The 23,052-nt window shown below is 44.1% G+C and overlaps 1 protein-coding gene across 2 annotated transcripts in view; it reads right to left on the reverse strand.

Moving 5' to 3' along the window:
* Positions 1-23,052, reverse strand: part of Slc16a10 (solute carrier family 16 member 10) — a 104,799-nt gene that overhangs the window by 28,688 nt on the left and 53,059 nt on the right. For both annotated transcript variants that reach the window (XM_052164320.1, XM_052164319.1), the window contains exons 2-3: positions 9,480-9,624; positions 4,745-5,198 (exon numbers count right to left, since the gene is read on the reverse strand). In XM_052164320.1, coding sequence (XP_052020280.1) covers positions 4,745-5,198; positions 9,480-9,624 — 599 coding nt within the window. The remainder of the gene's footprint in view (positions 1-4,744; positions 5,199-9,479; positions 9,625-23,052) is intronic.

Raw genomic sequence — 23,052 nt, forward strand, 5'->3', positions numbered from 1 at the left:
AGCCGTGCAATGCCCACGACACACCCTGATAACATCTGGCACTATCGAAATCAGAGCAGTATCTCTTAAAGAGCTACATACCCCATTTACGTGCTTTTTGCCTTGGGGTGATTCTACTTTAAAAGTACAACTTGTTTATTCCCAATTACAAGTGGACTTAGGAATCCACGTAATTGCCCTGTTAGCAGGCAAATGATCTACCATCTTATGGCACATAAATGGGCTATCTCTACCAGGTCAAAGTTTCTTTGGGAACCATCTACCACAAAAAACAATCTATATATTTTTCTTTAAAAAAAAAAAAAGAAAGAAAACTAGTGCTGGCTGGCCATGATGATGTATGCTATGTCTATAACCCCTATATTTGAGAGGGTAAACTAGAAAGATTAAAAATTTGAAACCAAGTCAGGGATGGTGGCACACAACTTTAATCCCAGCACTATGGAGGCAGAGGCAGGTTCTCTATGAGTTGGAAGCCGGATTGGTCTACAGAGTGAATTCCAGTACAGCCAGGGTTACCCAGAAAGACCCGGTCTCAAACCAACCAACCAACAAACAAACAAAAAAAAAACAAACAAAAATTCTGAAACCTGCCTAGGCTACACAGTAAGATCTTGTCTCAAAACATTTTGTAATGTAGCTAATGAATAATATATTACATATTTTCCACGTACAAGCCCGTCATCTTGATAAAGACTTTTTGTCATTTAAAGCCTAAAGCCTAAAACCAAAACCCAGTGGCTAGTATCGAGTCAAAGAAAACAGGTGCTGAGCCTCAGTGTCTCCACTGATAAGAGACAACGACAGCAACTGAAACTAAACTGTCACCTTCACACTCAGAAGGGACCGGTTCACAACAGTAGAAGACTTAGAGAGTCACTGTCATTTCTAGACGGACATGACCCAAGTTACGATGATCTGTGGCCCTGCTACAGTTCCTCACCCAAGATCTGTCCCCACAGACACCATCTCAGGCTTTGAGGTTTTCAGCTGGTATGAAGGCAGCTCCTCTAGAGACAGAACTGCCGATCCGCCTTGTCGTGTCAGTATAGATCTATACAGTGAGCATCAGAGCAGCAGGCTCCACATCTGTCCTCCCACCAACTGTCCACACTGGTGGTTATTTCACTATTCTTGGGTTTTCTGAGTTTGAGCTCATTGAATGAGTTTCACTATGACAAGAATGTAAAGGAGTTTAAAGAGCAATACGGTAAGACTATAAATACTACATGTGTCCCTTTAGACTTATGCATAATATAGCTCACCATCCAACCAATGTTTGAGCATCTACTGTGTGCTAGACACTGTGCTATTTTCTTTGAGAACTATCATCAAGTCAAACAGAAAAAGATACTAATTCCATGGGATTCACATCCTAGCAAAATATGTAGATGTGCAATTATTAAAACATATGCGGAACTATTAAGAGCTATTTAATAAAAAGGAAAAAGGAAAAGGGCAGGTGTGAGGAGTTTGGAATGCTGGGTAGGGGAGAAATCTTCACTTGTGGCCAGATGACTATAGAACTCAGGCGGTTTGTTGCCTTACGCACATGTAAGTAGAGCAAAGCAGCACACCAGGAGAGGCCAGCCCACGCAGAATCTTGTAAGCCACTTCACGGTCATTAGATTTTTTTCCTTTTAAGATTACATATGATGTATATTTTTAATGGAAAAAAAAAGGAAAACTAAGAGAATAAAATGTAGGCATACTAAAACTATCCCTTGGGGGTAAAATACCAAAAGGAATTTTGATCAAAAATCCCTCACTTTGCTGCATCAGAATTAAGTTCTTATAAAACCTCTCTAAAGTTAACTGTGGGAAGCAGGAAGTATAACATATTAATAGGGGCCCCCGAGTGTCGTATACAGGGGACAAGAATGTTAATCCTGCAACGGCTGCCCTCGTGGACATTGAAAGCAGTTAGTTCTCCTGTAATAACCATCTAAGATCCATCCACAAAGCTTTTGTTAGCATTCTCTTATGAAAAGCATAGCCATTAATGTCAGCAAACAAATATAATCCAGTACCAATAAGACAGGAATAGCCTGGCGGCCGCTTACTTACTTATACAGGTTTAACTACCTTGGCAACCACAACACAGAAATTAAGACATTTTAGGACCTATGCAACAAACCATACAGTTTAAAAACAATGAAGGTTTAGAACAATTGTGCATCATATATCAACTCGTGGAGCGGGTGAGAACACTGGCGAATCATTGAGATGACAGGCCCAGTTCAACATGAGGAACCCGCACGATGGAGAAACTAACTCCTCCAAGTTGTCCCGTGACCTCCTCACGGAGGCGGCCTGGGCTAGAGTGTGGGTGCTAATGATAGTGAAAAGTGGTCAGATTCCAGATAGACTCTGAACGGCAAGCCACCAGAATTCCCTGACTCTATCAGGGCGTGATGTCCACAGGAGAGGAGCTAAGGAACACTCAGGATTGAGGCCTGGCTCTCCGGAAGGGCAGAATTGCTTAGAAACTAATGAGTCACCTAATCTGATCCAGGAGACTTGCATCCATAAATTAAAATTGTAAGCAAATAGGCTTAAAAGAGAGGTTTCTAATTCTTCCTTTTAAAAAAGTCAACTGCAACTAGTTATGGTGGTACATACCGGTGTCCTGTACTTGAGAGACGAGGCATTAGGACCAGAAGTTCAAAGTCAATCTAAGCTACAAAAGATCACACACACACACACACACACACACACTACATCACATGCAAAAAATAAAATTCCCAAACTTGCTTTGAGAATAAACATATACATTGTCTTTCAAATTATGGGCAGAGTCAAGAGAGCACTTCATGACGCTCCTGAAGTTCAAAGAAATGCGGACTGAAAAATCCATCCCCAGTTAATCAAAGCTGCAATGTGAGCATGGCACTTCATGCTGAAGGCCCAAGGCCATAAAACCGTTTCTATTTCTCTAAGCAAAAACTATCTTTCTCCTGTGAATCTGTAAACCAGGGGTTAAAATTATTTACTTTGCCTACCCTATAGGTTTATTATAAGGGCCAGATTAAGTAATATGTGAAATTAACTAACTGTAAGCCTTATAACCAGATATGGCCATTTCTCTGAGTATTTTCATCTTTTAATACAAAGAGAATTAAAAAAGAAAAACGTTCGGCTTAGTGACGCATGCCTATAAGTAAGGAGGCAGAGGAAGGAAATTTCACAAAGACAGCCTGAGCTACACAGACAGCCTCAAAACAGGGGTTGGGGGTTGGAGGGGGTGTGGAGATACACAGTAAATGTTTCCTCAACCAAGAGATTGTATCAGAGGTAGGTTGGTAAAGCTGGTTCTTTCTCAACAGACCCATATTCTAAAAAAGCCGAATTCGATGGTTGTAGAAGCTCCTGAAAGAATGAGGAAGGACTACTTACTAGGAATGCCACACCCGACTCCCATGCTGCCCCCAGGCCTGCCCATGCATTTCCACTGCCAGCCTAGCTGCTTCCTGCCGTTCTAGCTTGTCCTCAGCAGAGAATTCATACAGCAAAACTATTCTTAAATCCAGACCGGTCCCCCCCTCCCTCATCATGACTCCCTGACTCCGTTTCCTTCTGAACTGCACAGGAACCCACTGAGGAACTGTGGTGCTGCTGTTGGCTGATTCTCTAGGCCTCATAACTTGGTGAGCAACTGTTAAAGTCCCAAAGTAGACTATAAGGTTTAAACAAAAACAAACAAACAAACAACACACAAACAAAGAGCCCACGCAGGTCCACACAGGTAGTTAGTATATACACAAAAGAAAAACAGAAGCAAATGCCTTTTTGTTCATTGTTGAACTAGGTTTATTTTCCACAACAGAGGAAAGAAAAAAAGGAAGAGGAGGACCACAAGGAGAAGAAGGAGAAGGAAGAAGAGGAAGATAACACACACACACACACACACACACACACACAGAGAGAGAGAGAGAGAGAGAGAGAGAGCGCGCACCTTTGAGTCTATTTTGCCTAGGGCAAATACCTTGATACTGCAAGTTGGTGAAGCAGGCTGACTACTGACATTGAAAAAAAAAAAAAAAAAACGATAGAAATGGCTGAGCACTTGAAATCCTAATTTCCCATACAATTTAAATCTTCCCTGTCATTTCTCAAATACTTCTCTGATGAGAATTCTTGTTTTCCCAGAAATATCTCACAAATAGATACAATGTTTCTTTGTGTTAGTCACTGCATCTATCTGTTCAAAATCATTACTATTAGCAAGGTCATTACACTCAGTTCATCCCTGAACAGGAACAGGGAGCTCCTTATGGAAGTGATCTATCAGCTCTTTTTATTACATTTACTTACTGGGGGTGGGAAAGGGGTTCCCAGTTGGGCAGAGAAGGTTAGAGGGTGACCTTCAGGAGCTGGTCCCCTCCTCCCATGATGTGTGTGGGGGGGGGGGCGGGAGGGAGCAGGGTTCCAGACATCAGACCCAGGCTGTCAGGTTCAGCAGCAAACACCCTTCTCCATTAAGACATCTTACCCATTTCATATATCTTACCTTGATGTAATTCATTCCAAGATTTTAGCTGCCCTTTTAAAAACTGTGTTTGGGATTTTAAAGACTCTGAGGCATACCATAGACCCTTTGTTTGATTGTCTGATGGGGGAACTGTTCTGGTTTGAAAGACTTTTCATTCCCAGAGTCTGGAGCAGACTTCGATCTGGCACGTCTTGCTCCCTGGGTGACCTGATGATATTGATTACCAACAGAGCCAAAGGTATGCACACTTACCAAGTGAACATAAGGCACAAAGTATCCAAAAAGTGCGAGTGGGATCCCAGCAGCCCACACTGCGTAGGCTGTCTCCTTGAAGAGGGAGAAGTTGAAGATTTTTTTTGGAGGACTAAGCTTTCTCCTGGAAAAGAAGGAGCTTCTGCTGCCCCCACTCTCTTTCTCTTTGGCGCTGGGAACAAGAGGCCGGTAAGTAAAGCCAGCCAGAAAGAGGACAAACATGAAGATGCAGAGGACCCGCAGTGTGTTAGAGAGGCCCACGCTGCTGAGCAGATTCCCCAAGAGCAGAGGGAGCAGGATTGTGAAGACGCTGCTGCCGGCCGTGACGATGCCGTTGACCAGTCCAAGGCGCTTCTTGAAGTAGTGTCCCAAAATGACCAGTGACGGCTGGTAGGCAAAGGAGCAGCCGCAGGCAAAGATGATTCCATAAGTGAGGTACAGAGGCTCGATGGAGCTGCAGAAGGATGAAAGAGACAGAACAGAGCTTTAATATTTTCTTTGGTTTTTTTGTTTTGTTTTGTTCTGTTTTGTTTTGGATTTGGTTTTTTTGAGACAGGGTTTCTCTGTATAGTCCTGGCTGTCCTGGAACTCACTCTGTAGACCAGGCTGGCCTCGAACTCAGAAATTCACCTGTCTCTGCCTCTGCCTCCCAGAGTGCTGGGATTACAGGCGTGCACCACCACTGCCCAGCTACGCTTTAATCTTCTCTTAATGGTGCTTTGTAAAAGAAAACCTTCTACAGGGGCTGGAGAGAGAGAGAGTTCAGCAGTTAAGAGCATCTACTGCTTTCTCTCACAGAGGGCCTGGACTCAGTTCCCAGAACCCACACGGCAGCTCATGGTCACCATCACGACATCTCAGAGGCCTCAAAGATAGCCTCTTCTGGCCTCCGTGGACACTAGCCATGCGCAGGGTACATATACATATCTGCAATTAAACACTCACATACATAAAATAAAGAACAAATCTTAAAGAGAGTTCCCTTAGCAAAAACAGGGCTCGTCAATGTTTTCTGAAAATAAAAAACAAAAATGGGGAAAGTCTTAATAAATCAAGAATACGGCAGTAAAATATTTTCACTTAATCTGAATGTCTGAAAAATGACCATTAAGGTCATCAATGCCTTGCTCCCTGTTCCCTGCCACGGATTTCTGTTGAACCATATACAGCATTGAGTAAGAGCTATGCTCTGCACAGCTCAGAAAAAAAGCTGCCGGGAAGGGAAGATAAAATCGTGTTCAATAATGCTTTTAAATCACATTTTCACTCTGCACATTCATTATCTTTACGGAACTTCCCAGGTGCTTACTAAGCAATATACTCCAGGAAAAGACTGTGTGGCACGTCACTGCAGTGTTCTGTCAAGAACATTTGCATGGAAGAGCAGCTGTTCTCCCTCCCACCCACACGGCCCTGGGACTGTCAACCAACCTTCGCCCTGTATTGCGTTGTTCCCAGCATTGTGCAAGATAGCAAGAAATCATATTCTGATTGCACTAAGACTGAATTAAGTGTGCTCAGTGGTGATTTCAGTCTGCAAGCTTTTAAAGTAAGTTCTTACTTTACGTCTCAAAAGAATAATTAAAGGACATAATAATTTCTGATTTAATCAAATAACTGCCCGTCTCTTAGGGCAGTGAAGGGGCACATGCTTTGAAACTATTTAGGTGAGGGCTAAAGGGAAACAAGTTAAAAGCTGCCATCTTTTCTTTCTTTTTGCAAAGTGAATTCAATAGGCTGCTTATCAGTAGTAAAACCAACTAAGAAAGATAAAGATGGTTAATAATTAAATTTTGGACCATAATGCTCACCTAGCAGTGTACTGAGGTAATCACATGGACTCAGATCTGGTCAGATTAAAGCAAGCTGCCGATCCTCTGGGAGCCCCTCCCCCTTGATTAGCACATACCCAGTTCTACCTTGAAGAGTCACTCCTAGACCTTCGCAGATTAATCTCACTTCACTCTGAGGACTATTGACCAAATCTCTACTCCTGACTCAACAGACACAACAAACAGAAACTTGGTTGAAAAGTGTTTGTGGCTTCAAGTTAATCACGGTCTGCTTAAAGAAATACTTCTATCTCTATTCCCAGTGAGAACTGTACAAAACAAATAATGCTTCATTTTAAAAACACCTTTTAATTATTACTATTTTATTTATGTGTGTGGATGTTTGCCCATTTGTACATCTGTCCTCCATGTGTGTGCCTGGTACTTATGGGTGCCGGAAGAGTGCGTTGGATCCCCTGGGATCGGAGTTATAGACAGCTGGGAGCCACTCTGTGGTTGCTGGAAGGGGAACCCAGGTCCTCTGTAAGAACAGCCAACGTTCTCCATCACTGAGGTGTCTATCTTTCCAGCCCCTGCTTCATTCTGTTTGGTTGGAGGGGAAGCCATCTGTTTCATTTTTAGACAAAGTCTCTCACTGTAAGGCAGAGATTAGCCTCGAGTTCACCATGCTTCATTCTGTACATTTTCCACAAAACAAGCGGTTTTCCAAGATAATTTCAAGTTCTTGAATTCTCAAAACTTCAAAACAATTTTAAAGAAAAGGTAAAATCTATTGTACATTTCTCTGCCTCCCTCAAAATATATATTAGAAACAGTATTGATAACATCATTATCACAAACCTAAGTGCTATGTAGGTACTCCATAATATGGAGATGATAAAACCAGACAGGCATGCACAGACAGCAGAAGCCTTCTTTGTGGCATGAGTTCAACTCTCATGCACTGACTGAGAGTGGCCTCGCATCTTCCTCTGTACTTTGTCACTCATGTCTGTCCTCATGACAAACAGCTGCCTCCAGTTGGCTGAGGCTGGACATCTAACTGCAGTGTACGTCAGCAAGATTACAAGGATTCTGAGCCAGGACACTGGTGTGACCAGTGTGCTAGAGAAGGCTCCCTAGAAGGCAGAAGTAGACTCTCAGGAAAAGTAGACCTGCCATCTTACGCTGGCAGCTGACAGCAGCGTTCTCGGTGGCACTCTATGATGGTCTGACGGCCGTTCACTATCAGGTTAAACAATGAAACTGAGCCGGGCGGGGTGGCGCACGCCTTTAATCCCAGCACATGGGAGGCAGAGGCAGGTGTGAGGCCAGTCTGGTCTCTTGGTCTACAGAGTGAGTTCCAGGACAGCCAGGGCTATACAGAGAGACCCTGTCTCGAAAAAACCAAATCCAATAAACAAAACAAAAACCCACCACCACCAACAACAACAACGAGGAAGCTGAGTAATGTGAGGATATTACATACATTAAGGTCAACAGGGTCTCCAGAAATGCTTCTCCCAGGCTTTGAGAAATGGAGATAGAAGAAGGAGAAGCACAAACTGGTTACACTATCTAGCTGGAGAGCGGGCTCTGAGCGCTTTCTTCCTAGTAGAGTTCTCCGAGCCCTCAGCAAGTGGCAAAGCCACGGGTTCAGGACATCAGTGCCTGCAGAATCTCAAACAAACTTTTCTTTTTAAATAAGAGGTTTAGAAGCCATCGGAAAGGCTCTTTAAAGATGAAAACCTTCTTATGCTACTAAGAAGTATAATTTGAAGGAACCTGAATAGAATTTGAAGGGAAAAGTACCAAAGCTCACTGCTTGTCTAGACTGGGGAAGAGCTGTGCGTATAGGGAGTGACCCGAGGGGCTGAGGGAGCCGCTGAATACATAAGAAGACTCTTAGAGCAGGCCACCCACCTGCTGCCCTGGACCGCTACCCAGGACTACATCCAGGGTTTCTTTTTTTTTTTCTTTTCTTTTTTTGGTTTTTTGAGACAGGGTTTCTCCATGTCACCCTGGCTGCACTGGAACTCACTCTATAGACCAGGAAACCTGGTTCAAGACCAGGCTGGCCTTGAACTCAGAAATCCGCCTGCTTCTGCCTCGGAGTGCTGGGATTACAGGCATGCGCCACCACACCTGGCTACATGCAGGTTTTCAACTAAGGCAGCATGAGGGTAGGCAGGGGAGGGAGGGGAGACGAGCCCCCAGCTGGAGAACGGTGTTCAGGCTTCCCTTGCTGATGCCTCCTGCTTCCAACCAGTGTGGCAGAGTACACCAGTGGTCCTCTAACTGAAATTCTCAGACCCACAGAGAGAACTGAGGACAAGAGCTCTGAACACCACGGCATATCTGTTGACATTAGTGTCTTTGGAGGCCTGCATCTTTTCTTCTAATAGATGTAGCTTATGACAGTAAGTTTTCAATAAGTTTTCAAGTAAGCTTATTTAACCACTTCATTTTGTCATGATATTAAAATGCTTTAATTTTTTTTAAAATTTTTATTATTTTCTTAAACCATAGACTGGAATTCTCTATCTAGGGTGGCACTGATTTAAAAGACCTTATTCTCATCAATAAAGTAAATAATGCTGCCTGTGAAGCTTATTACTTTAAATATCACTTACTCAACCCTTTAGATCTAAGACGGCAGTGACTTTAAACTGAAACCACAGCTTTAGATAACTCATGCATATAACTAGCTTCCTTTATGGGTTTATGTAAATAGATTAAGACAAAAGGAAACACATTTTTCTTGGCTCCAGTGAACACATAGCCTGACATCTAAATTGGCCCTTGCAGGCAAATGTATTTAAATGTTTAGCCTCTGGCAGGTTGCTATTCGGGACACTTCTGATCTATGGAATGTTAAGATTTTAAGGGGATTCTCCTTGTAAACAGCCAAGTTTTAACCTAGAAGGTTCAAGAACAATGTGAAGCGGTGGCCACGTGCTTACCTTACAAAAGAACTGGACATGAGTCCAACGAATCCCACAGCTGCACCCACGACAGCTGTTCTCCGGCAGCCGAACACGTCTGTGAAGACACTCACTATGGGGCAGCAGAAGAAGATCATGCCCATGGACAGCGAGCCTACCCATGCTGGAGAAGAGGAGGAGAAAGCATTACAAGCTGTACTTAGAAGGTGGCTAAAGCGCTTCAAAGAAAACCACCAGAGGACAGAGAGACCCCAGTAAGTCAGCCGCAAGCCTCAACGCCCGCTTAAGTCCCTGGCCAGCAGTGATTCATACAGCGACTGTATTTCATTGAATTCTTGAGAAGTTTGTGCATTTATTTACATTAATTGAACACTCTTCTATGACTTTATCTAATTGATCTATGTGGTTTTATATAATCTATGAAACAAAGTCAGAAAGTTGGACAAGCGGAACACTCCTATGGTCCCAGCACCCTGGAAGCTAAGACAGAAGAAAAATGAGACTGAGTCAGCTTGGATGACATAGTAAGATCCTAACACACACACACACACACACACACACACACACACACACACACACACACACACACACACACTACATTTAGTTTAGAAATGTATGCCAGGGAATTCAAAATGCAAAGAAATGGCCACTGAAATAAGGAGAGTGACTATAACTCTTCAGTTTTAGGATGTTCCTGTAATCCAGGGTCTCACTCTGTAACCTCCACTCTGTGGCCTAGAACTGATTATGTTGCCCTAACTGGCCCCAGACTCACGCCAGCTCTCCTGTCTCAACCAGCCCTCCAGATTCCTAGAAATACAGGTTTGAGCCATCAAGTTGGCGTGTGATTAACTCGGTGGAGAAAAGATCACTATCATTCTGGAAAAGGAGATAAGAAGTGAACATCTGGGGAGCATCTGGACTTAGGGCTTTGGTTTACTTTGTTTGACTTTTTTGTTCGTTTGGTTTTTGTCCTAAAGAAATTGATTTATACATAGTATATTTCCGTTTATACATAGCATTTTTTCTGACCTGGACAATAACTTGAGGGCATTTACATTACCATTATTTATAAAACTACAATGTTTTACTTTCTTCTCTGCAAGTGTGTTATCTTCCACAACTTAAAAAGGTAGTAGGAATCAAGTCATAGTTTATGACCCTATAAAAATTAAAAAAACAAACAAACAGAAAGCATAGGGTATAAATAATCATAGCAGTATGTCACAGAGCCAAATGATCTACCATCAAGCCCTAACAGTATAATAAATAAGCTAACAGGGCCTGCATACATGAGGGTGTACTGCACACCTTGTGATAAAGCTGTCACTTCCCTTCTGAGTTGGTTTAAGTATCTTGGAAAGGGATTAGTCATATACCTTCTCAGAACTACCGAGGGTTGGGAAAGTGTCTGTGAGCCGCAGTGCTGGCCCCACACACCCTAACGCGGAGCCCTAACAAAGGTGAGGATGTCTCATGTCTAAATGCAGAGCCGCAGTGCTGGCCCCACACACCCTAACACAGAGCCCTGTCAAAGGTGAGGATGTCTCACGTCTAAATGCAGATGCCCAAGCTGGGAACTTCCAATCTTTTTGCTTTCCTGTAACTTAAGTTATTCCTTTTTGGGGTTTTGGATTTTTCTTTCTTTGTTTGTTTATGTTTTTCGAGACAGGGTTTCTCTATATAGCTCTTTCTGTCCTGGAACTCACTCTGTAGACTAGCCTAGCCTTAACTCAGAAATCTACCTCCCTCTGCCTCCCAAGTGCTAGGATTAAAGGTGTGCATCACAACCACCTGGCTAGGTTGTTCCTAAATTATGTAATATTCTTAAATATCCATGATTCTAATGTTCCTCCTTTATCAGAAAGAAGGCTGTTATCTTAAAACTCTTTTGGGTGCTGAGATCAAACTTGTCCTCACAAGAGCACAAATGATCTTAACCACAGAGCATCTCTCCAGCCTGTTGCTTTATTTTTGCTGCACCAACATCAGCACTATGATGAAGAGAACTTTTCCAGAGGATGCCACACAGTTCCAAACTAACTAAACAGGGGACTACAGGATGCTCTGCCAGACTGTCAGGGAAACCTGGTCCACCCAAACCTGAGCCTAAACCAAGAAAAACATCTATCTTCGAAGAACCAATCTCGAAAAAAAACATTAGCAGAGGCTCTGGGGCAGGGAAACTAGCAAACTGGAAAGAAGGTATTGGCGTTGTCTGCAGAGGTTGAGCGTGAAGCTGAAGAGGCTGAAAACTCAGTCTGCAGACAACCCTGGGGGAGCCATGTGAAGGGTTTGGATTGATTTGATGGACTTCTTGGGACAACGTCTCAAAGCTATTTTTACTAAGTAGTTTGTGAGTGCTAATTTTTAGGACTTTATTACCCCCCCCCCCACACGCACATATGTCCTGAGTCACATATTTTTTTAATTATTTTTAATTTTTTTCGTTTCTTAAGACAGAGTTTCTCTGTGTAGCCCTGGATGTCCTGGAACTCACTCTGCAGACCTGGCTGGCCTTGAACTCAGAAATCCACCTGCCTCTGCCTCCCAAATGCTGGGATTAAAGGTATGTGCCACCACAGCCCAGCCTCTGAGTTATATTTTTTGTAAATTTCCATCATCCAAAAGTAAAATCAAAGTTGATTCAGCATCCCATACGTTTAAATTTTTAGTTTTGTGCATATTTTTACAGTATACACTTGAATTTTTCAGTTTTTCTACAGCAAGTTATTTGTGGGTTTATGTGATTTTAATGAAGCCTGGATAATGATGGCCACCTACTAAGTATTTGTGATTTAGAATAAAAGGTTTTGCTACGCATGGTGGCTCACTCAGGTGGTTGAAGTAGGAAGACTGCTGTGAGCAGCCATCCAGTCTGAGCTACAAAGACATTGTCTCAAAAAAAAAATCACGCATAATAATAATGTAATCCCAGTCAAAACAATCTTAGCAATCTATGCTTGAAATACAGTTTACGGAATCATCGGTATAGTGGTGCTGGCTTTCAGTTCCAGCACTCAGGCGGCTGAAGCAGGAGAGGATATCTATGAGTTCCATCTTCATGGTGACTTCAGGACAGCCAGGGCTACAAAGTGAGACAGTGTCTCAAAAATAAATAAACACAACAAACAACAACAAAGAGAGAGCGTACTATTAAAACCCAGCAGAATAGAACACTAGCAGTCATTCTCAGATAAAGGCACTTTTACAATCAAGGCACTAACATCGAATAATAGCCCACATCATGAATCTAAGAGCAGATGTCCCATGCGGTCAGTGTTCATGAGTCAGAGTATTCTCTGCCCAAGGAAACAAAATAAAGACAGCACTGCCGCAACAAAACCCTTGCCAAAGTGTTTGACCAGTGTGGATTTAGGTAAAACTATACATGGTTTTATCTTTTCTAAAAAATATATTACCTTTCACAAGAAAGAAAATCTTGAAAATTAGAAATCACACTTTCCTGCTGATTCTGTAAGCATACAAAAGAAAGCCCCAAACTGAAAGATAAGTATTTCATAATAGTCATTAATCATAATTTTGTGCTAAAATACTAGTGATCTCATAGGACAATAAATCTACGCCAAAACTGGGCGTTGGTGGCGCATGCCTGTAATCCCAGCACTCTGGGAGGCAGAGGCAGGTGGATTTCTGAGTTCGAGGCCAGCCTGGTCTACAGAGTGAGGTCCAGGACAGTCAGGGCTACACAGAGAAACCCTGTCTCGAAAAAACCAGATTTAAAAAAAAAAAAAAAATCTACACCAAACATGAAGACTCACAGGCTTGCAAGTTTATTAAATAGCACCAACAGAAAAATATAATCATGTAGTTTCCTGATTATCCCCTTAAATTTATCTGCAGGGAAGCAGTTTCCTCTGTCACTGGATGAGCACTTCAGCAGATTTCTGTGGTCTTTTTTATTCACGTTAAGTAACAGAAAGCCTGCAGCCACTCCAGCTAACATTCAGTGACATCCAGTAACTATTTTCTAGGACCCAGGGATGGTAGGAAAGTCTCAGAATCAGCCGTTCCCATCTCTCCTCATCCCTAGCTGCTCCTTCTCTCTAAGGTGGGTGTGAGAGAAATGAGGCCGGGGGAAGGGAAGCAAGGACATTAATTACACGTCAGTGACACTGCCAACTGCTGACTGGAGCTGACTTTTTCTCAGATGCATTTCTGTGAGTTCTTCAGAGTCCTACCTCTGAGTGCTTTTGGCTAGGGCTCTACGACAGCTTTTTGGCTGTCATTCACAAGACTGTTTGAGCCGCCCCTCCCCTCCGGGCAGTCTATGTTGGCAGGAGTCAGAACAGCTGTGGGGCTACCTCTCACCTACTCAGCCTCCTCTGTAGGAAGCACAGAAGCGCTCCCAAATCCTCTCAAATCCCAGCCACCTCCTGTACAGCTCTTGCTGTGGGAGCTGCTGGTCAGCAATAGCTCTTTCCTTGCTGGATATTTTAATGTATTCATTTTAATGTGTGCAGGCATTTTTTGCCTGCATGTATGTGCATCCTGTGAATGCTGGAGGAAGTGAGAAGCAGGACACCCCAAGACTGGAGGAAGAAGAGCCAGTGCTCTTAACCACAGAGCCCTCTGTTCAACCCCTCCTTGGTGGGGTTTCCAGGAGCTGCCCCAGGCCTCGGTGCTCCACAGTGGATGGAGATGCTCTAGGACTCTTTACTAGATACTGAGTGTAGGACATATGCTCTCGAGCGTCTTCCAGGCATGGGAGGAAGAGACCACAGCATAGATTTCTAAAGAAACCTCACAAAATGATCTTTCTAACAAGACTCCTCTTAGGACTTTTAGAGTTTCCAGTACCATATTAAAGCAACACACCAACCTTTGAGAATCTATCAAATGCAAGAGTCACCTCTGAGCTCACACTTGAGGACCTTAGTGTGTGTGCTCAAACTTCATTAGAACATTCTGTTAATGGGCAATTGAAGTTAGGGCAATCTAATCAAATTTAAGAACAATTATATTTTGAATAAATAATTATTTGCTACTGGAGAACTCATAAGCTGTCTATTTTCTGTAAAGTTTTAACATATTAAAGAATTCAAGCACTTGGACTCAGTTTGCAACTCAGTCGGTAAAGCGGCTACCATGCACGACACCCTGGGTTTGCCCCCGGAACTACATAAGCCCGGGTACCGCATGCACCTGTAATTCTAGCTCTCCGCAGATCAGAGGCAGGAGAGGCGCCATTTCAGGATCCTCTTCAGCTACATGGCAGGTTTAAGACCCACCTGAGCAACAAAAGACCCTATCTCAGCTCAACAAAAACAACAAAGGAATTCTAGGGCCAGGGGCTGGAGGAGAAGGCGGGACAGCCATTCCACCACTCCAGCCTGGCCTACAAAGCAAGTTCCAGGAGAAAGGGGGTGGGGGGAAAGGAGGGAGGGAGGGGAGGGCAAAGAGGGGGGAGAGAAGGAGAGAGAGGGGGAGAGAGAGAGAGAGAGAGAGAGAGAGAGAGAGAGAGAGAGGGAGAGAGAGGGAAAGACTATTTGCCGTCTTGTTGATTCTGCGGTGCTAGGTCTTTTCTCTCCCTCTCCTTCTGTATTACTCTACCGTAGTCTATTCTTTCCTGTGGCCTCAAGACAGATTCTGTTTTTCTCTTTAGTCTGAAGGATTCTTCAAGTATTTTCTGTAGAGCTGGCTCTGAAGTCATAAGTTCTTTTAGTCTATTTTTATCATGAAAAGTTTTTACTTCTCCTTCAGTTATTACAGACAGCTTTGCTGGGTTTAGTATTCTGGGTTGGTAGTTGCTATCTTTCAGAGTTTGTAATACATTATTCCAAGCCCTTCTAGCTTCTGCAGGTTCTGTTTGATAACCTCGCCTGTTCTGATGAGCCTGCCTTTTTAAACTGTGTTTCTCTCTTACCACTTACAGTCTAACTTCTCTGTTCTGTATATTCCGTATTTTAACTAACAGGCTTGGTGCCTTAATTACCTCCAGGATGTTTTCCTAACTCCAGGAAATTACCTGTTTTGGTCCTTCTGAAAAAGCTCCCTCGGCCTTAGAGTGAGGCCTGGTCTCCTCTGTGCTGCACACACCATGCAGTTCCTATTGGCTCTGACTTTACTATCTCATCTGTGTCATCCACTGAGCTGTTTCCACCCCACCTTCTTTTCAAGCTCAGATAGTCTGTCCTCGCCTCGATCTACTCTATTGCTGACACTTTCCAGAGTTTATTGGACTTACTACATATGTTATTTTATTTCCAGCCCTTCAGATTGGACCCATCAATATTTAAATCTCTTCAATGTAGAAAAATACAAAATAATTATTTTCAGCAAAAGATAGCAGATCAAAGAGGCATTCAGACCATTGTCCCATTTATACAAAACTCTGATAAATATGAACTAACCTGCAGTGATGGGAAATGTCAGTGGGTATAGAGACAGGAGGGACTGTGAGGGGGCGGAGAACACTTGGAGCACTGAATATATTGATTACCTTGAGCCTGGTAGCAGCCTGACAGGAACACACATGTTAAAACTGTATTTATAAAGTAGTAAGTTAGGGGCTAGAGATAGGACTCAGAGGCTGAGAGCAGCAGCTGTCCTTCCAGAGGACCCAGAGTTAATTCCCAGCATTCACATGGCCACTCACAAGTAACTGTAACTTCAGTTCCTGAAGCCGACACATGGTGTGTGTATATACATGCATTCAGGCAAAACATTCATGCACATAAAATAAAAAAATTAGTGATTTTTTTGTATATTTTAATTATATCTCAATACTGCTGATTTTCATAAAGAGCAAACCTATATGAAAGATTGGCTAAAACCAAAAAAAAAAAATGTTTATTTCCTTGAATCTGGTAGTGGTTATATCTATATCTATATGCCTATGGCTTTAATATAAAAAAGATGACTAACACAAAATGAAGACTGACAGAACTCATGTATACAACCCCACCATCATCAAAGGCTTTACTGTGTTTCTCTCAGTACTTAAAAGAATGGGCAGGCAATTTTGAAATCAGAATATAAGGGCTAGAGAAATGACTCAGCATTTGACTGCTCTTCCAGAAAACAGGGGCTCAGCCCCCAGCACCAGCCTGAGGGCTCAAAGCTGTAGCTCCAGCCTCAGGAATCCGATGCCTCTTCTGGCCTATGTGGGCACTGCAGACAAGTAGTGTACAGTCACAGACAGGCAAAAGCCCCATGCACATAAAAATAAATATAAAAGTCTGAATGGCAACACTAATCACCTTAACCCACATGACACAGAGATCGGCCTGCCTCGGCCTCCCAAGTGCTAGAATTAAAGGCAAAGGCGTGGGCCACCACCGCCCAGATTATTCAGATTTCTTTAGATTTTACCAATGTCCTCTTTTGTTTTGAGACCCAGTCTTGGAAACCACATTCTATTTAATAGGCATGTTTGCTTGGGCTCCTCCTGACTCCCAGTTTTCCTGACTTCCCCTGTGTGGGACAACCTCGGCAGCCCTGAGGAGCAGTCAGTCGGCAGGTGCATTGTAGAACTCCTGTTGAGGTGCTCTGTGAGAAGTGGGTGCTCGGAAGTCAAGAAGCAGCCTGTCAGATCACACACCTCCACTAGCGACCTAGCGGAGTGGGGTTCTCAGGATCCCACTGTGACGCTGCCTTCCTTTCCCCCCTCTATACTGTGCTCTTGGAGAGAAGCTCACGCCACAGGCTTGGGAGCGAAGGTTCTGCCTACATAGACGGTTTGGAATTCTGTCTGCGAGCTCAGTATATTCATCCACACTCATTTCTTCAGATGTTTAGCCCTCTAGTAACAGGCGCACAGACATGGTTTTGTTGGAGTCAAACCTTGCAGACTACTGGAAGCTCTTGGAGAACTCTCTCATTCGGCTTTGTCACTCTTTGACATAGCCCCCCACTTACATAATTTTGGGGTTTTATTTAATTACTTTTTTTAGACTCAGGGTTCTTCTATGTAACCTAGACTGGCTTCAAACTCATAATCCTGCTGCCTCAACTTCCCAAGTAGCTGGAATTACAGGCATACCATCTGTAATGCTTCTATGTATCTATATGTAACCATCAGGATCTACATTAAGTTACCTTGAATTAATACTTGTGTTTCCAACTTCATTGCCACAGGACTTGTTCTGGGCTTCATTCTGTCTTGATTGCAACCATTCATTCCAGAAATAAACTTTTAATCTCAGAAAGTTTGCAAAGTACTGCTATGCATGGTGGCATACATCTGTAATTCTAGCAACTGGAACACTAAGGCAGAAGCTTGTGGGTTCAAGGGCCAGCTGGGGCTATATAGCAAATGTGGGGCCAATCCAGACCTACTTGACAAGACCTTGTCAGAAGAAGAGGAAGGAGGAGGAAGGAAGAAGAGGAGGGGAAGAAGGAAGGAAGGAGAAGAAGAGGAGTAAAAGATGAAGGAGAGGTGGAGGGAGGGATAATGGGAAGGAATTATGAAAGTATAAGAAGTAACTTGTGTGTTGTGATAAATAACTATACAGTTTTGTCCACAACATCAGGACTCTGTAAGTAATGAACCTCTGATCACATTCAAATCTCAGTGCTGCTGCTGTAGAGATGGGGTGGGACCTAGGCCTGTGTAGCTTCTGCAAGTGCTATATCACTAAACTACATCCTTAGGCCTTTGCCTTCTGCATTTTGAGACATGATCTTACTAAATTTTACACCCTGGCCCTAAACTTGCAATATAGCCTAGAAAGGCCTTGAATTTACAATTTCTCCTGAATCGTTGGGATCACAGGTCTGTGTACTATAGTCAACATTAAAATGAATTTAAGTTTTAATTTGCAATAGTTTCTGGGCACAGCTTACACACACAGACACACACATACACACACAAGCATATAACAACCTAAATATGAACAGTAACAAGCTTTGGGGTTTTTAGGAGAGATAAGTCACACTACATTAATCCTCTACCAACTCCTGAGCCTCTGTAGCTCATCTTTATATGCGGAAATTAACAGCAGTATACATATATAGGCTTTGGGAAATTTTTCTCACCACTAACCTAGATCTCTAGTTCAGACTTCTGCAAACCTCATTTATTAAGATTTATTCCTCTACAAGTAATAAATGGTTTAACCTTATTACTGTTTAAAGTAGCAGGTACACTCCCTCAGCTGGTTTCCAAAAGGCCGCGTGCCAAGCCATCATTAGGTTCCCATTACAGGACACCAAGCTCACACTATGCCCAGTTCACTGTAATAGAGGTGGAGCCCTGCAGTTCAACAGCAGAATGTTCATCCCACGGGCCTGAAATCTTCTGGGCAGTGCTGTCAAAATCTCTATGGACAGGCGCACACTTTGCGTCACTCCTGTGCGCATCTCTTCCTCAGGCATAGCAATAATTTTATGTATTTTGCCTCTTTAAGAAAATGTCCCACTGAAAATAATATTTAAAGATGACTTTTAAGGAGCTGAGTAGACGGCTCAGCAGTTAGGAGCACTTGCTGCTCTTGCCAAGAGCCTAAGTTCAGTTCCCAGCACCCACACCAGGCAGCCCTCAGTCACCTGGAGTTCCGTGCCCAGGGCGTCCAACGCCTCCCTGGCCCTCAGAGAGCTGCTGCCTCTGCTCTCATGGGCAGGCATGAGGGCAGCTCCTGGTGCTCTATCGTTACTTCCACCGTGAGGACATCACCCCAGTACTCTCAGTACTCGGTGCTTTATAATTGAAGGGGTGGTGGGTGACTCTCGCCTGAGGCCAGATCCCCCACCCCACACCATCACCCAGTTGTTCTCATTGCATTATCATGACTGCGTGGCCAGGACAGCTGATGCTAAGAGCTATTTCCACCTGGTTTCAACATCATACTCCACACCTTATTTTTGATTGTCTCGTGTTGTTTCTGATGGCTGAAAACCACATCGAATCCCTGTGGGATGAGGTAACACAGATTAAACACATACACAGTCTTATTATTATAGATCCTCAATTTTTGACAGAGTAACTGGATTGATTACCTTATAGTGAGTGAGTGAGGAAGCAGTTAATATAAAGTTTTTACTAAATTCTTACAAAGCAATGAAAATATTCTTCAAAACAGGAAATGGCTAATTGTTCCTTACCTGAGCATCATTTCTTCAGAAGACTCTACGAGTTGTCTTAATTTCTCAACTGCCAAGAAAGCCTGCTCCCCTCCCCTCCTCCCCACCACCTCCGCTTCCCATGGTGCGTGTTTCCCTCCTGACTGCAGGAACCACTGCTGTGTCTACATCAGGGCTGGAAGTCATGACTAATAACAGCTGGGATACTAAGAAGATACTCAGCACACACGTCCGTCTTTGTAAGGAGGAGGAAAAGCAACGTTTACTGAGCTCCTGCCACTGCCACTGGCAGACATTATGGGAGCGCTGAAGTGGAAACTTATGGGTTCTTTGGTGAGCCAGTTGTGTCGGAAGGTGTTTTGCTGAGCAAACACACGAAGGAGTGTTTTCCTGAAGTGGACACAGGTGAAAGACTAAGGCAGACTCGGGAAGGAACGTTTAGCTGAGGCAGACACAGGAGGGAGGATGTTCTGCTAAAGCAAACACACGAAAGGACACGTGATGAAAGATTCCTGGCTGACGACACGCGGGTATCAATGCGTGTCAGCCTTACTCCACTGGGACGCCACAGATTTGGGCTGACTGAATGCGTGCGTGTGCTGGGACAGGCATGTGGAGGACACGTGCTGACTGGAGAGTATAACTGGGACTCCATGGAGTGACGGGGACAGAGCTGGCTTGCTGGGACAGCTAGCTGTGCAAGGCTTGTGGGTCACACGTCTTCCCTGAACTGAGGCACAGCCGAGAACTACTCCTGAAGTTCCTGTTGGTCCCTCCAGCCAACCTGAGGCGAGATTGAGGTGTGGCTGTCTCTCAGGTCACCGCTGTGGCTAACCCAGCTCTACTGAACTGGACTGCTGGGTTATCCCTGAAGTGTTTGCAAGTGGCCCGAGCTGCCGCTGCTGGCCTGTGAGCTGAAATACCGATTTCCAGACAACACAGACAGAATTTGCTCCAAAGAACCTTTCTAAGCAGGCCCACTTCCCCGTGTCCTTTCTCCTTCCCACTGCCACTTCCACAGGGAGGCTGAAGTGTCTAAGAACCAGCATTAAAACTAAGGTCTGAGATGATCAAAGTTCCAGAGCACTCACTCCGCCCCCTTCTCCAGCCAGGGGTGAGGTGGCCGCTGGGTGACTCGGTGCTTGGCATAAGCACGCTCAGACTGTAAGAGGAGGCCGCTAGATTTACCAGTGCCCAGGCCTGGCCTAGGGCCCAGATCTGCGCATGCCGTTACTCCTTATAAACAACCGTGCTGCTTTTATAACTTCTAGTCAGCACACATAAGCTGACAGCCATAAAGTAGTATGAATAAGTACACAAATAATCCTTTTAATATCGTTCTTTAATCTCTGAAATTATAACAGGATGGCAGGAAAGTGGTTAACAAGGAAAGTTTTGAACTAACTTTTTACGTAAGGTATTGAAAAATATTCCCCAAAACAGTGAAGATATACTCCATTGTTCTTCACCTAAATGTCCATTTCTTTGCACAGCTTTAAGAAGCTAAGACATATCTTAAATTCTCAAACATCTAGAACAACAGCTTCTGGGTCAGCAATATGGCTCAGTGGGTAAGAGGGGCCTGCCGCCAAGCCTGACAATCTTGAGTTCAATCCTTGGGTTCCACGTCATGGAAGGAACAAACCAACTCATGCAAATTGTCTTCTGACCTCTGCACATACACCATGACTTGTGTACACATAAACACAAAATAATAAGTACTTCTTAAAAAGAAAAATTACTTTCTTTAAATGTAGGAGATCAAACTAATAATTCTTTCAACTAGCTAGGTAGGCCCCAACAAAGACGCTTACAGCAGCCTTCTGTGAAGGACTACTCGTAAACTCCCTCAGTGTTCTCCCCCCCACAGCACTTACCATCAGTGCCCCACACAGCGGGAGGGACCCTCACCACCATCAGTGCCCCACACAGTGGGAGGGACCCTCACCACCATCAGTGCCCCACACAGTGGGAGGGACCCTCACCACTTGCCACTCCAAGTCTAAGGTTTCCAAATGCTACACCACCTTGAGTGCATTTCTCTGCTGTTCTTCACATCCTAATGTGCACACAGAAATATCAACCCTAACTTTTCAGTCTTTGAAGGGGAAGCTACTACTGCTGCCTAACATCTCACGGCTCCGCCTTACTCAGAGAGGGCTGGATCTAAATCTATTTCCTTTGTCCACAGTGCAACAGTCCTCCTTGCCTCCTGCAACTTGCTCTGCAAAGCCACAAAAGTTCTTACACATAAAACTGAGAACACTCACAGCAAGACGTCAAACATTAGAAACTCTCATATGTCATACGATGAAACGACCTTGGATCCATACAAGTTTTCCCTCGTTCTGAATTACAAACTGAAGTTCTATGTAGTGGTGACAAGCTTTCTATGTAGTGATGGGGCAGAGCTGATGGTTGAGAGACAACAAAAGCTTCTCTTGCCAGGCTTTAGCCAACGCGTTCATTCACTCAGCAAGTCCCGAGTGGCTCTAGAGTGGCAGCCCTCATCTAGATCTGGGCAGACCGAGGGGTAACACAGATGCCAATCTCTGCCCACAATGAGGTGCCACCCTATGGAGGGACAAAAGCTGGGAACAAAGATGATAGTTATTACAGCTGGCAAAAGTCAGACCCCAAACCCCACTATAAACAGAAGGCCGAAACTGATTTTAAAAACCTGGAAAACTAGAGCACTCCATTTAGAATTCAGTAAGTTCGATGGGTGGTTGTAAGGAGGAAGGAGTAGACAGAGTGCTGGTGGTCAGGCCAGGGACATTCGGACAACAGACTCTGTTGAGCACCAAGGTCTTGCAGCTCTATTCAAGAAAACCAGACAAGAAGAGAACAGCGAGCAGTGCGACAACTGAGGCACCATGGGACCTCTTAGCAAGGGTGTGCAGCCTCGCTGAGGGACGATGGGAGAAGTCAGACACTTTCCCGGGCACAAGGGTTCTCAGAGAATGGAGGAAAAGAATGGAGGCGCACGCCATGTAAAGGGACAGTGTGTGCAGAATGAATGCCTGCAAGAGCTTCCCCAAAGACGTGGTCACAAGCACAGCAGAGCTAGGCCCGGCCAGCCCGGGAATGACTCCATCAAGCTGTGTTTTAGAAACTTCTCTCTGGAAAACTGGGAGGAAAGCACAAGATCGTATCGTGATAAATGACACTCATCCCAACTGTATCATGATAAATGACAATCATCCCAACTGTATCGTGATAAATGACAATCGTCCCAATTCAGAAGCAGTCGGGCAGCAAGAGGGCAGACATGGTCTGAGAACAAAGGGCAAAACAGATCCAGGAACAAGGTAAAGGAAAGATAATTCATCTGTTTGAAGCTGAAAGCAACCTCGCCACAGGCCTGGATATACAGCAAGCCCATCTTTACTACAGCGGAGCGAGTGCTGGGGACATGGTTCTGTCTGAGGAGCACTTGCCACATGAGCATGGGGACTCCAAGTCAAATCTCCATCGCTGTAGAAAAAGCCGAGGAGTGGTCATGGACACCTGCAACCCCAGTATGCTAGGCGGCAGGGGCAGGACA

Source organism: Apodemus sylvaticus, chromosome 19, assembly GCF_947179515.1.
Source record: "Apodemus sylvaticus chromosome 19, mApoSyl1.1, whole genome shotgun sequence".
Classification (NCBI taxonomy): Eukaryota; Metazoa; Chordata; class Mammalia; order Rodentia; family Muridae; genus Apodemus; species Apodemus sylvaticus.